This window comes from Sus scrofa, chromosome 2 (assembly GCF_000003025.6).
Source record: "Sus scrofa isolate TJ Tabasco breed Duroc chromosome 2, Sscrofa11.1, whole genome shotgun sequence".
NCBI classification, from domain to species: Eukaryota; Metazoa; Chordata; class Mammalia; order Artiodactyla; family Suidae; genus Sus; species Sus scrofa.
In genome coordinates, this window is record NC_010444.4 from 90,424,719 (window position 1) to 90,439,686 (window position 14,968).

The window sequence follows — 14,968 nt, forward strand, 5'->3', positions numbered from 1 at the left end:
GGCTAAAAAGTTTTTTCTGCTTATTTGTCTGGGCTCTTGCTGACTAAAGACTCAGTCTATTAAGGAAGGGGCAGTACTTGTCTTCATTATATTTCCTACATCTAGCACAGTGCCTGGCACATACTAGATTCTTGATGAATTTGTGAAAGGAATGGACAAATGTTAAAAGGCTTAAGAGTTTCCATTTTCCACAGAGGGAGCCAGTAGGATGTAAACCTACTGTGATGGTTAATTTTATGTGTCAACTTGATAGGACTAAGAGATACCTAGATAGCTGATAAAGCATTGTTTCTGGGTGTGTCTCTGAGGGTGTTTCTGGAAGAGATTAGCATTTTAATCTATAGACTGTGTAAAGATCACCCTCACCTGAATAGTACAAAAAAGCAGAGGAAGGGCAAATATGCTTCTTCTGCTTTAGCTGGAAGATGCATCTTCTCCTTAGCCTCCAGCCCACTGGTTCTTGGGCCTTTGAACTTGGACTGGGACTTATATCATTGGCCCTCCTGGTTCCCAGGTTTTGGATTTGGACTAGAACTACACCATGGCTTCCGGAGCTTCCAGCTTTCAGAAGGTATATCGTGGGACTTCTCAGCCTCCATAATCTTGTGAGCCAATCCCTTATAATAAATTTCTTTCTACATATCTATATATCCTATTGGTTGTTTCTCTGGAGAGGACTGACTGATACACCCACTTATTTGAAACTCAGGTATCCTTGAGGTTCCCACTTTACTTTAGCCTGGCTCCTTTACTCATAGTCTAGAAGTACTGCTGGCACTCTCCTAGTTCCAAAGTGCCAATTTCAGATCATTTTATTTTCCTATCAAACAAAATTTCTTTTGAGTTTCTTCTATACCAACCTAACTATACCATTTTCTACTCTTTTCATCGCCATTTTTTTAATTATCCACATTCATCTAGGTTTTGTGTACCACACTCACTGTATTTCTCTCTAACTGAACTCCTACAAAAATTTAAGGCCTTCATGAATGACCCTCATAGTTCTGTGGTCTATTCAAAGCTTATGGCTTCACTTCTCTCAACTTCAGCAACCTACCTTGCACTGATTTCTTGGGCTTATCTTTACCTGGAACTAACTGAAATACATGGAATCTCACATATCAATATCTTCCTCTCTAAACATACCCTCTTATTCTGCCAGTCCTCTCCTATTTCTGCAAACCTACCCTCTTACTGACACCATGATGATCTTTAGTCCCTTGATTCCTCCCTCTCCTTTTTCAACTGTTACCCCTCTCTTAGCATCACTTCCTTACCACTCAGTTCAGGTCCTGTGTTTTTTTTTATCATTCTCCTATGAGCAACCACAATTTATCCCACACTTTCAGAGTTCCCATAGTGGCTCAGTGGAAACGAATCTGTCTAGTATCCATGAGGACGCAGGTTCGATCCCTGGCCTTCCTCAGTGGGTTAAGCATCCAGTGTTGCTGTGAGCTGTGGTGTAGGTCACAGATGTGGCTCATTTCTGGCATTGCTGTGGCTGTGGCATAGGCTGGCAGCTGCAGCTCCAATTCAACCCCTAGCCTGGGAACCCCCATATGCTGCGGGTATGGCCATTAAAAAAAAATAATAATAATCCTACCTTTTCTATTTCCTTCAGTACCCTGCAAACCTGCAATCCTGGACTCATCCACTTGTCTATGTTTTATATTTATTCACACAGGCGGGATGAGAAATACTGAAACAAAAATTACACAAAATGTAGAAAATGTACAAACATAGGAATCCTGCATATGGAGGTTCCCAGGCTAGGGGTCAAATTGGAGCTGTAGTTGCTGGCCTAGCCACAGCCACAGCCACACCAGATCCGAGCCTTGTCTGAGGCCTATACCACAACTCATGGTAACTCAGGATCTTTAACCCACTGAGGAAAGCCAGGGATTGAACCTATGTCCTCATGGATACTAGTCATATTCATTTCTGCTGAGCCAAGATGAGAACTCCCTGTATCCTCAAATCTTATATATTCTTTCTCAGCTTCTCTTATATCTGTTAAAGACTATCACAAACTTTTTTTTTAATGGCTGCACCTGCAGCACATGGAAGTTCTCATGTTAGGAGTGGAATCAGAGCTAGGGCTGCCAGCCTACACCACAGCCACAGCAGTGCCAGATAAGAGCTTCGTTCGTGATCTACACTGAAGCTTGCCGCAATGCCAGATCCTTAACCCACTGACTAAGGCCAGGGATGGAACCTGCATCTTCACAGACATTATGTCAGGTTCTTGACCTGCTGAGCCACAACAGGAACTCCCAAAGGCTATCACAAACTTTTACTGTTTTTTTTGGAAGCTCTTCTCCTCACTTTCTCTGCTAACTTTCCATTTCACAGAGTAAGTACAAGCTAACAGAAGTGAACTTGATTCATCCTCCACAGCACTTCTTCCCTTCCCAATACAAAGGCATCTGTTTCCATTCCTAGCACATCTTTCTCCTCTGCCCTCCTTCTTGTTAATGCAAATTAGTATTTAGGATTCAACCCTTTCCTTCCTCCTTGGGGACTGTGTTGTTTAAATTTTCTTTTTCTTTTTGGTTTTTGGCCTATAGACTAGATCAAATCACACCCATTTAAAAAGTAAAGTATCAGAGTTCCCGTCGTGGCGCAGTGGTGAACGAATCCGACTTAGGAACCATGAGGTTGCGGGTTCGATCCCTGGCCTTGCTTGCTCAGTGGGTGAAGGATCTGGTGCTGCCATGAGCTGCGGTGTAAGTTGCAGACGCAGCTCGGATCCCACGTTGCTGTGGCTCTGGTGTAGGGTGGCAGCTACAGCTCCGATTGGACTCCTAGCCTGAGAACCTCCATATGCCATGGGAGTAGCCCAAGAAATGGCAAAAAGACCAAAAAAAAAAAAAAAAAAAAAAAAAAAAGTGAAGTATCAGGAGTTCCCATTGTGGCTCACCAGTAATGAACCCAACTAGTATCCATGAGGATTTGGGTTTGATCCCTGGCCTCACTCAGTGGGTTAACATTGCTGTGGCTGTGGTGTAAGCTGGCAGCTGTAGCTCCAATTGGACTCCTAGCCTGGGAACTTCCATATGCCTCGAATGTGGCCCAAAAAACAAAAAACAATAAACCAGAAAAAAAAAAAGTACCAAAATATTTTTCCTTGGTTCTAATTCTCTGCTACCTGCCACCGGAATCTTTTCCTTCTCTTCACTGAAAACATTTAGGTCTCCACCTCTTTTGTTGTTTATTTAAAGACTTATCTACCTTGTAATCCATCAAGAATTGACTTAGACCACCACTACCTAAACGGCTTTGCTAAGTGATCAGTGTCTTCTTAATTCCCAAGTCCAGTGGTTGCCTTTCATTATTTATCTTTTGTGATTTCTTTGCATTATTTTTGATAGTTAGCCACTCTCTGGAAGCTCTCTCATTGTTGTTTTTATTATACTAATCATTCCTGTCCCCATCCTAATTCTCTTAGAATCCTGTGGGCCCTTCTACCTACTTTTAAAATGTTGATATTCTCTAATATTTCACCCTCAGATCTCTTCTTTTCTCACTGTATATACCCTCCCTTGAATAGTGCCTTCTATGACCATGGCTGTACCTATCACATGTGTATCAGTAATACCCAAATACAGGAGAGTGATTTTTTCCTATGGAAACTAGAATTTAAAGCAAGGCAAAAATAGAGTAGAGTTAAAATTACCTTTGAAAAATCTCTTTAAAATACTGTATACATGATTTTGAATATATATATATAATCAATCAAGAAATCCCACACAGCCAGTTTTCTTCTGCTATTGGAACAGAAGGTTGTTTCTTGAGTTGAGCACCAGATGAAGTTGTTGGCTTGCATTTAAGGGGCCATGTTATAAGAAAAATGTTTTTGTTTTTTTGCCAAGCACATATAGTAGACTTAATATGCTAAGTAAGCGCAGGCGATATCCAAAGTATTTCTCTTCAGCCTGACCTCCTTCACGAGCTCTGGACTTATATACCAAACTGCCTACTGGATATCACCTTTTGGATATGCCAATCCAGATTGTTTTAGTTAGACTTCTGAAAGCTGAAGAAATGAGATAACTTACATTCAACTTAGCAAAGGCATCTGTTGAAATGAGACATTGATGTGATAAGGGTATAGCTCACATGTGGAGTGTTTTCCTATCATCTGGGTTGATGTTCTTAGTCCAGGCAGGTGTCCTTTAGCACAATGCAGCTGCCCACAACCCACTCTGCCCAGCTGGAGCCACGGATAGCTTCACATTGGTGGAGTCTCTAGGCCAAGCAGCACACATGCCAGTAAACTCTGGCTGAACAACTTTATTGAAATTCATAAATATGGAATTCATAAATATCTAGGAAGATATTGCAGTTCTTTACTGGTCCTTTCAAGTGCTATGCTTCACCCATTGGCTGTTACATCACCTTAAAGGTCATCCTCATGAAGCCATCATGACCAGTCAGCCAAACAAAATTCTAGCTTGGGATTTCCCCACTTATAGGACTGACTATGTATTATAAGTAGGGCATGCGTTGTATGTATCAAGAGCCAATTTTAGAGACAAGTCTATAAGTAGGGCTATAAGCTTCACCCTCTCTTCATCACACACACACCAAACAGTATAAATAATTAAAAGCACCATAATACAAATAAGTCAAATATTACATTAAAAATGCAGCAATACTACTCAATTTCAGCCTGTTTCACTCCATATTTAACATTCTAACAACTCATCATTTCAGTGGGACTGGACAGCATTCACGGTGTCTGCCTTCCTGTCGTCATTCATGTTTTTAGCATGCCTTGAGTATATACAGAATGTCTCTTTCCATCCTTCTACTATCTATGCCCATATCTTTATACCATCAATCCCTTAAATTTTTTTTTTTTTTTTTTTTTAGGCCCCGCACCTATGGAATATGGAGGTTCCCAGGCTAGGGGTCAAATCAGAGTTACAGCTGCTGGCATATGCCACAGCCACAGCAACGCTGGTTCTGAGTGACGTCTGCCATGGCAATACCAGATCCTTAACCCACTGAGTGATACCAGGAATCAAACCCACAACCTCATGGTTCCTAGTCAGATTTCTTTCCACTGTGCCACGATGGGAACTCCAGTCCCTTAATTTGAATAAGACTAAACCATGCAAGGACATTCTCCTTGGCCAATTCTAGGTTGCAGAAGGTAGGAAATTGCACATTTGGAATGTTTCATTATTATCCTTTGCTGGCCATCATGTTTTGGCTTTCCTCTCTTTGAAGTGACCTCTTTACCTCCATTGTTATTCCATTTAAGAACAACAGGATACAATTTATATCCAGATAACATTCCTTTCTTTGGGTCAAACAACTACTCAGTAAAGATTATAAAAAAATTTGCTCCCATCTAAAATCACAGACATCAATTTCAATTAATTTCAATTGGAAATGGCATTCTTTATTTTTACTATAAAAAGTAACACCTTGATAATACATTATTTTTTCTTCAATCTGAAATGCCAAAAGTATGAAGAAGAGTCATCCATAATACTCTTATTTAGGGATATTCATTAATAATTTGGGGTTATAATTTACCATTTTTCTTTAGGACCATAAATGAAATCATACTTAAGACACACTGTTTTGTACCTGGTCATCTATTCATGTTAGAAAACACAGATTACACGATTAGATTATGATTGTATTATTCCATTGCCTCTATGTATATCAATCTTATGAATTTGGAAATGTGTATCTTCTTCCTGTTCTCTGCAGCTCTGAAAAGCTGGGATTATTACTAATTCCATTACACAGAAATACAGATCCTGAGGTTCAGAATGGGTAAGCAACAGCAGAAAATTTACATACCAAGTAGATAGCAGAACTAAAGCTTGCTCTATGACTTGACTCCAAATTGGTGCCCTTTCCACAGTGTCTCCCTTCTCTCTAATGAGACAATGCAGATGAAGATTCCAGGCAAGTATACCCTATTGTTATTTATTTTAAGAGGCAGCCTAAAGGGACTCATTGCCTCAGGAGCCACTTCTGATTTGGTCTGAATTTAGGGCAGCTTCCTGAATTAAAACTGCACAAAGGCTTCAAGGGCTACAGACTGAACTCTCTTAAAGCAAAACATTATTATAACACAGCTGTATCAATATGCAGTTGAAAGCAGAACAGTGAACATAGCCACACACTAAAGAAAACAGGTCATCATTGAACAAGGACATTCAAGTCTTTGTAAGGTGAGGGCAGACCCTAGCTATGTATGTTGATCTTGACTCACTACCACTGCTCCCTCATGCCTGTATTTTCTATGTTGAATAGTAAGTGGAAAGTCTAACAGGGGAGGGCATCTTATTACATAGTTCTAAGGAATCTTACCTGGGGCCTAGAAGGCACAGAGAGTTTGAACCAAAATTCTGAAGAGTTGATATGACTCTATAGTTAACTTCTCTAGTCTCTAAACATTGCTTTCCAAATCAGTGGATTCTGGATATAGGGTACTTCGAATATCCGTTGACCTCTCTTTCTCCACACAATCCAAAGGGGTTACACATTCTTTTACTACAGATAACTTGCTCTTGATGTACCTTTTCATTTATGTCTTCTTGGGTCTCACACCATATTGGCTGAGATTTTGGTTTCCCTGGGTAACTGTCCTTTTATGCCTCTGAAGATCCTATATTGCCTTACCTTTAGAGGTCCTGGACACTTCAGTGAGACCTGAGACCAGAAGTCCACAGTAAGAATTTACTCTTATGGGATTCTTGGGTACATATTGCCAGGCCTCTATTAAAAAATAATTTTCAGAATAAGATAAAGTCATGACTTTCATATAGATATAAAAATGAGCACAGGCCAAAGAATTCATTTTACTCACATGATATGAGAGAACCAGGCAAAGTGGGACAGAACTAATTTTTCCATGAATGGAATGGGACAAACAAAATCATTATCAGATAGGAGAGAAGTTATATATCTATCAATTACCCACATTTTACAAATAACAGTAAAATAGCTTAAAGACAAAGAATAAAGTGGAATCTGATAACCCAGAAGGATATGCTATAGACATGCATGGCTTTGTTTTGTTTTGGCCCTGCCTATGGCATGTGGACGTTCCGGAGCCAGGGATCGATCCAGTGCCACAGTGGCGACCAGGGATGCCACAGCGACAATGCCAGATCCTTAGGTGCTATACCATAAAGGAACTCCTGTACAGTTTCCACCCCCACCCCTGCCAAATAAAAGAACATAGTGCCCTCCCAACCAATTTCATTGGAAACAAGTATCCTGGGTCATATCTGATCACTGCCAGAGTGATCCTTTTAGAATGCTGAATTTCCCTGACAAACTGAAAACATGTTATAATTTCCAAATGACCTCAAATGTTTAAGAGATAAAAATGCCCAAACAAAAATATTAGATAACAAAGTACATATCAAAATCCACTAAAATAGTCCAACCTTTATTCAGACAGTTCAAATTGTATTATTTCCTGATATTACTCTTCATAGTATAAACTAGACTCTTAAGAATAAGATCCTGAAAATATTGGTACACCAATAAAATCCCACTCTATACATTGTTAGTTATAATATCTTGCTACTGAGACTGTACACTAACTTTATCCTTTGCTTTCATAAAGACTTATACAACTAACATTTACTAACCTTCAGAAAATTTCTAAAAAATTTTGTTAGGCAACACAGATAGTTATAGAATTACAGACTGTCACTCAAAAAATGACAATCCTCCATTGGTATTTCCATACAAATATTTTAATACTTGAGTGTCATGCCACAACCCTGAACTTTACACACCATAAGCACGAATGCCTACTACTAAAAAAATCGTATGAAACATACATTAAGTTCCAAAAATGTTTAATTCCACATAAATATGTTAAGTTCAGCAACAAAAAATAATCTAAATTAAAATCATCAAATAAGACAATCTCTAAGCTAAAGAATGTGATCAATATAAAATGAAAATCATAGAACACAATTTGTATTTCCATAGTGATCCCAAAGTATATGTCTATTCCTAGGTATTTACCCAAGAAAACTGAAAATATATGTCCACAAAAATACTTGTACATGATTATTCATAGTAGCTTTACATCTAATAGCCCAAAGCTGAAAACAACCTAATGTCCTTCACAGATGGATGGATAAATCAACTATGGTATATCCATGTAGTGGAATACTAATTAATAATAAAACAGAACTAATTACTGATAAATGCAACAACATTATTATATCAAAAACATTATGCTGAGTCAAAGGATCCGGATACATATATACTGTATGACACCATTTTCTAGAATTTTCAAAAAAATCGAGAGTAAATAAGTGGTTGCCAAGGGTCTGAGGGTAGGGAAAGTGATTAACTGCAAAGGAGTATTAGGTCATTTCTTGGTATGATGGAAATCTTCTATATTTTAACTGTGGTGATGGTTGCATGGGTATATCTCTTTGTCAAAATACACTGAACTGCAGACTTAAAACAGGAGCATTTTATTATATGTAAATTATACTTAAAAAGGTTGTTTATAAAAATAAAAAAATGTATGCATTGCATGTGTACAAAGGGTAACAATATAAAGTGGCATGATGAACAGCATAAGTCACCTCCTTGTAATTGTTATAATTCTCTGAAAACGTATTCTTTGATATGGACTTTTTTTTTTCCAGGGTTTTTTTTTTTTAAACAGGCTTTATTTCTTAGAAATTATGTTTCCAGAAAATTGAGCAGATAATATAGAGAATTTTCCTCTCTTACTAACATCTTGCATTATGGTGGTATTTTATAATTGATGAACCAATATTGACAGTTTGTTGTTAACTAAACCCAGAGTTAATATTAGGGTTCATTTTTTATGTTATACAGTTTTATGACTTTAGACAAATCCGTGCTGTCATATTGCCACCATGAGAGTGTCATATGTGAGTTTCACTACCCTAAACATGCCCTGTGTGCCACATATTCATTCTGCCCCCCTTTGCCTCCTTCCCACAAAATTCTAGCAACCACCAATTTTCTACTGTCCCTACAGTTTTGCCAACTACAGTTTTTTTTTTTTTTTCCTCTCTCTTTTAGGTGAGTGCTATGTGCATAGAGCTTCAAGATGACATTCTTATCTCTGCCATCCACGCAGACTGACTCCTTTAACTCTTTTTTCTTTTTCTTTTTTTTTAATCTTGTTTTGGTTGCACCTGAGGCATTTGGAAGTTCCCAGCCAAGAGGGCGAATCTGAGCTGCAGCTGTGGCCTACGCCATATAGCCTATGGCAACATGGGATCCTTAACCCACTGAGCAAGGTCAGAGATTGAACCTGCATCCTCACAGAAACAATGTCAGGTCCCTAACCTGCTGATCCACAATTCTTTCTTTTATATAAGGTATCTTTTCCTGAGGACCTCTTGGAGGTGGCAAAGGAGATCTACCCAGGACAAGCTGCAGCAGAGATAGCTATTCTCCCTGGTATCCATTTTCCCCTCCATCCTTTTAATCAAACAACCCCACCTGGTCAAGGTTTGACCGAGCCCTTGTCTACCTAGCTGGAGACTGCATTCTGTACTTTCCTTGTGTCTTGGTGTGGCCTATAGGACATGAATGGAAAAAAATAAGTGTTCAATGACTAAAGGAAGATACTAAATATAATAGAGTTTGTATAACTCTATTTGGCTATTTGGATTCCTTTTCTCCCTTTTCCCTCCATCCTACAGTGCCTTAACAAAACAAAATAAATGAAAAGCCAGGGGCTCAACTTCACATTTAAAGGGTAAGGGATGACGAGAAGCCTATGAGGATGAAAAAAGAATGGTCAGGGAGTTGGAAGAAGAATCAAGAGACAGTGGTTTTATGGAAGCTAAGGAAAGCAAAACTTGCTAGAAGTGATCAACATGTCCAAATGAAACAGAGAAATCCAGTAAAATAAGGACTGAAAATGATTAATGACTCATAAATGATTACCCTTAGTCTTGGTTTCATATCTATAAAATGGGCTTCTTGTGTGGTTATTATGAGATTAAACTAAACATAAGCTTCTGGTTTGTGGTAGGTGCTCAATAAATTTTATAGCTTCCTTTCTCTTTTCTTGTGGTTAATTCATTGTTTTATTCAAATACTTATTACTAGTGAGGAGTCCTGTTATAGGCTGGACAGTGATGACAGATTTTATAGCGTAGAGACTGCCAGTACTATCACTGCCCATGAGTGATATGATAGAGGAAGTATATGGAAGTTACCTCATTTACTTTTAGTTTCTTTGGTTTTGGCACGTGAATTATGAAACTTAAAAACATCTTAGGTGTTCCCATTGTGGCGTAATGGGATCAGTGGCGTCTTAAGAACACTGGGTCAAAGGTTCAGTCCCTGACTGGCACAGTGTGTTAACGATCTGGCATTGCCACAGGTGCAGCTTAGCTCTCAAGTGCAGCTAGGATCTGATCCCTGGCCTGGAAACTCCATTTGCCTCCGGGCAGCAAAAAAAGAAAAATAAAAAGCAAAAACAATCTAAATGCAAAAAAAAAGTTAACATGGTGTGGTGTCGTCGATACATGAAAAGTGTCTTTAAATAACTGACTATAATGTAAAACAATGCATTCTATCTTTGTATTAAAGCTTTACGTTTTTAAGATAACACTCCCTGTGCTTTTCAAAAAAGTGAGTAATTTTAATTGGCAGCTTTCTGATTAATTTATACCCATAGTTGTGCAAACATATTAGGACATTCATCTTTATTAGCAGTATCTTCTTTTATTTATTTATTTATTGTCTTTTTTACCATTTCTTGGGCCGCTCCCACGGCATATGGAGGTTCCCAGGCTAGGGGTCGAATTGGAGCTGTAGCTACCGGCCTACACCAGAGCCACAGCAACGCGGGATCTGAGCCACGTCCGCAATCTACACCACAGCTCACAGCAACACCGGATCCTTAACCCACTGAGCAAGGCCAGGGATCGAACCTGCAACCTCATGGTTCCTAGTCAGATTCATTAACCACTGAGCCACGACGGGAACTCCCAGTTAGCAGTATCCTTTTTTAAATTGAGTTTTAAACTATTTCACCTGCAGTAAAATCTATTCTTTTTACAAGATTTGGCAAACAAAGATACAGAACAGTTCCATCATCTTCCCAAATTCCCTTTAGCCCCTTGTTAGTCATTCCCTTGCCGTGGTCACCACTGATCAGTGTTCTTTCACTTTTTAAGACCTTTTTATTTCGCAGTAATGATAGGCAAACAGGAAATTGCAAAAATAGTACAGAGTCCTGTGTACCCAATCACCTTTCTTCAACGGTGATATCTTACACAACCGTCGTGCAAGATCAAAACTATGCCCTGTATGTTTGAAGCAGGTTTTCCTTTCACTTCTTTGCCTGTGTTTACTCCTTTCTTTTCACACAAATTTAATTCCGTTGTGTTAAAAGGAGCAGATGCTTATTTTCCCTCAGATGTCTGCCGTTGCATTTTCAGTATTTCAGTTGGATTACCCTTGTTATTCCTACGCTTTTCTTGTCTTTCCTTTACCTTACCTTTCTCTCCAATTAATTCTGCTGCTAGATTTCCCTCCCCTTGCCCTGAGTTTGTGCCACAGACAGTACTACTGTCAATTTACGAATCCCTAACTTCCATCTCGGTCCTTAAGTTTTAAAAGGGGTCGTGCTTGTGCTTAATGTGTTTACAGTAGTTTTGCAGTGTGCGTTGTGAGAGCCGGCACGGTTCTCCAACCTCTCAGGAAGATTCTAGGGGCACGGAATTGTTCAGTTCCGTTGTTTTTGCCCTACCTTTCTCCACTGGTCATCCTTTTATTTTCCAGACATTTGGCTGTTCGTTGGAGGGGCGTGTGCAGAGGCTCTTGAAGCCGCCAGCACCGCCCTCCCCCAGACTTCAGCTACCTGCCCGCACCTCTCTTCACGAGCCGTCTTTGTGCTGTGCCGAGGAAACAGTCGCCGCCTGGCCCTTGGGTCCGCAAACTGCTGGGCGGGGCCTCGGGGGAGGCCGTCGCATACTTCAGGGAGGTCACGCCCCCTGGCCCCTGCCCAATGCACGCAGCTCACGACGTCAGCCGCCCGCGCGAGCTGTGTTTCAGGGTGCGCGGGATGTGCATTGCGCATGCTCTGAGTGGGTCGCCTTCGGTGATGGCGGCTAAGGGACGTGTAGGACCTGTTAGTGGTGGGCGTCCCAGCTGCTGGCTCTGCTCTTCTACCTCCGTCCTTTTGACCCCCCCAGGCCCATTACTCTTTTTTCTGGGACCGCTGACTGGGCCGTACCTCGCACAGCGTCAGGTCCTTCTCCCCGGTTCCCCTCCCCCAGCCCCGTCGCTCCGCCCCCGCTGGGCTGGGCGACCGGGGTCAGGGGCCGAGTGGAGCGGGGTGAGTATTTCCACAGGCTTTTGCTGCTCGCCTGTTCCCGGCTCTGTTTCCCTCACGGTCCTAACCCCATTCCTAGGATAGAGAGGAAAGACGGGTACGGGTGGGCGGGAAACAATCCAACTCTGAACAAAAGACCGAGGAAGCGGGGCTTCGGTCAGTGAAATGAAGGCCGGGTCGCGCTGGAGTTGCGGCGTGGGGGCGAGCCGCTAGTGCTGGTGTGACAGCGCTCCTGGGCAGCTATGGTCACCTTACCCTGACTTAGGTAGTTACAGTACTGTGTTTGAATCCTGTACCGGGATAGAGAGTTTTTGCCTCGAAACCTTGAAAGTGTATTAAGTTTCTGGCGATTCCAATGGTCAAGTCCCACTTAATTTGAAGTTTTAGGTTTATTAAGTAGCAGGAGTTTTTAATTCCAAATAACCTATCTACTCATAGTATCAGAAATCATGAAAGAGGGGGAAAGGGGGGCAGTTAACTTATTTATGAAAACAAACTTTTGTGATGAAAAGTTTTCACCATTGTGAAAATTATAAACATCTCATCTCTGAAAATGCAAAAGGATAGCTACATGTTGTTTCAAAGTCAAAATAGAGCCTTGTCTAACAGGCTTGCCTGAATCAAGTAATTATTAGAAGACTATACTTTTGCCTGACAGTATTGAGTAGGGCCCAGGCTTTGCAGTTACATTTTTCTGTCTAATGGAGATGCAATTTCTGACTGGGAGAAAAAAAAAATACTACTGAAGGTTGTAGTTTTATTACTCTATTTCCAAGATTTTTATAATTTTTACCATTCATCTTGCTCCTTCATTATGAGTTCAGTAAATTCTTGCCACAGGCTCACTTTGTATGAATCATGTTTATAGCTTTTCAAAAACTGTACTTGCCAATGACCTCCAGTCTTTAGTGGCAAAACCTCAGTTTATACTTTTCAGAATTGGAAAACATAGGCAGGCCCTTTGTAGTACTCAGTTACGTTATTAGGATCCCACATAGAAACCTTCCTTCTTGCTTTTGAAGGGTCAAATGTGGACAGGAAGAGACTTTTACAAAGTGAAAACTTGGCCAAAAAAATAAATGTTGAGTACTGAGAAATGCAAATTAGAGTCTTGCTATTACAAGGTTTGAAAATTGTTGGTAATTTAATTGAAACTAGTAGAAACAATTTTCCCTAGTTTTAAACTGGATTCACTGGGTATAGAATGTTAGAAGATAATGCTTTCAAGTTTCTGAGAAAGATAAGCAACGCCTTAGGAAAAACAAATAGGGTAAAGTTTATAAGTAGTTTTCTTAAGCCTGGGCTCAGTTTGATTATTTATGTTTGAAGCCTGAGTTCTCTTTGTGGCTTAGCAGAAACCAACCCGACTAGTACCCATGAGGATGCGGTTCTATCCCTGGCCTCACTCAGTGGGTTAGGATCCTGAGTTGTGGCTGTGGTGTGGACTGGGTATAAAAAAATTGGAAAGTAGGGAAATGGAGAATAAACACTACCTACAAGCATCTAGATTAGGGAGAGACTGCTGAAATTGCAGAACCAGAGGCTCCTTTGATGTACCTGGAATCCCAGGCCTTAAAATGCTTGATCTATAGGTTTACAGCACTCAGAATCCTGAATTTAGCTTTGAAGTTAGGGTTATTTCCTCTCACTGTCATGTAATAGTTTTTGGAGAAAAAGTTTTTAATCATCTCTTCTGAGTTCAAGAACCTAAAATACTTTGCTGTTGTCCACTGTTTTAAATGGACTCTCTTTAGAATTTTAAGGTGATTTAGAAACTGCTCTCTCACCCCCTCCACCCCCATATTCCTGTATTCCTTAATCCACACTTTCCAGTCAGGCTCTTTACCTGTCTACTCTTCCTTCTTTCAACCTGTTCCTAGATTCACTGCCAATGCCCTCCCCAACCCCCGACCCCATCTTCATCATTTTTTGTAGTATCTCTGCCTTTCAATATCTTTTATAATTCAAGGATTATCTGAAATGTTACTCCTTTCCGGCACTGTCTTAGGTCAGTTTGCCACATTTAATAGCTCTTACCTTGGACAAACTACTTAACCTTTGTGTCCCAATTCCCTTATCTATAAAATGGAGAAAATCATAGTAACTCTCTCATAGGGTTGCTATGACAATTTAACAATATGGTTTTTGATACATAGTAAGAGTTCACTATATGCTGTTATTATTTAATCCATACTAATCCTTAAAAAGTGGTTGTATAGTATATCACTAATTTGAACTGTCTTTTATTCTCTAATGTTCTTTTCTTTGATTACAAACTGTTGAGGGCAAAGACCATATATTACACTCTTCTTAAAAAGTCTGTTTAAGTTCCTCCAGGATGATACTGGCAGCTCAGTATAAAATGTTTTTTTCCTATAACTATCTAGTTTTCTGTTTTCCATTTTACTTCTGCTTATATTTTAAAATGTACACTCTATTTTGTTCTAAAATTATTTAAGGTAGCTTATCAACTGTATATAAGAACGTACAAATAAAGATAAATCAGAATCATGAAAATATGAAACTTGAATAGAAAGATGAGATTGGGGTGCAATTTGCTCAAATAAATGCTATGACCAGTTGGATAATTGTTAGTGGTGGGATACAGGCTAAGTTTTGAGCTTCATGATAGTC

General features: G+C 39.9%; 1 protein-coding gene and 1 long non-coding RNA gene across 6 annotated transcripts in view; one reads left to right on the forward strand and one right to left on the reverse strand.

Annotated features, from left to right (window-relative positions):
• The window catches only part of LOC110259416, a 49,718-nt gene extending 37,722 nt beyond the window's left edge, over positions 1-11,996 (reverse strand). The window contains exon 1 of one of the 3 annotated variants that reach the window (XR_002341795.1): positions 11,750-11,996. This is a non-coding gene — a long non-coding RNA (uncharacterized LOC110259416). The remainder of the gene's footprint in view (positions 1-11,749) is intronic. The other 2 variants (XR_002341793.1, XR_002341794.1) reach the window with 2 other exon arrangements.
• Positions 12,077-14,968, forward strand: part of ATG10 (autophagy related 10) — a 228,589-nt gene continuing 225,697 nt past the window's right edge. Inside the window, exon 1 of one of the 3 annotated variants that reach the window (XM_005661528.3) lies at positions 12,077-12,337. In XM_005661528.3, the coding sequence (XP_005661585.2) occupies positions 12,104-12,337 (234 nt within the window). In that variant the 5' untranslated portion in view covers positions 12,077-12,103. 3 annotated transcript variants of the gene reach the window in all.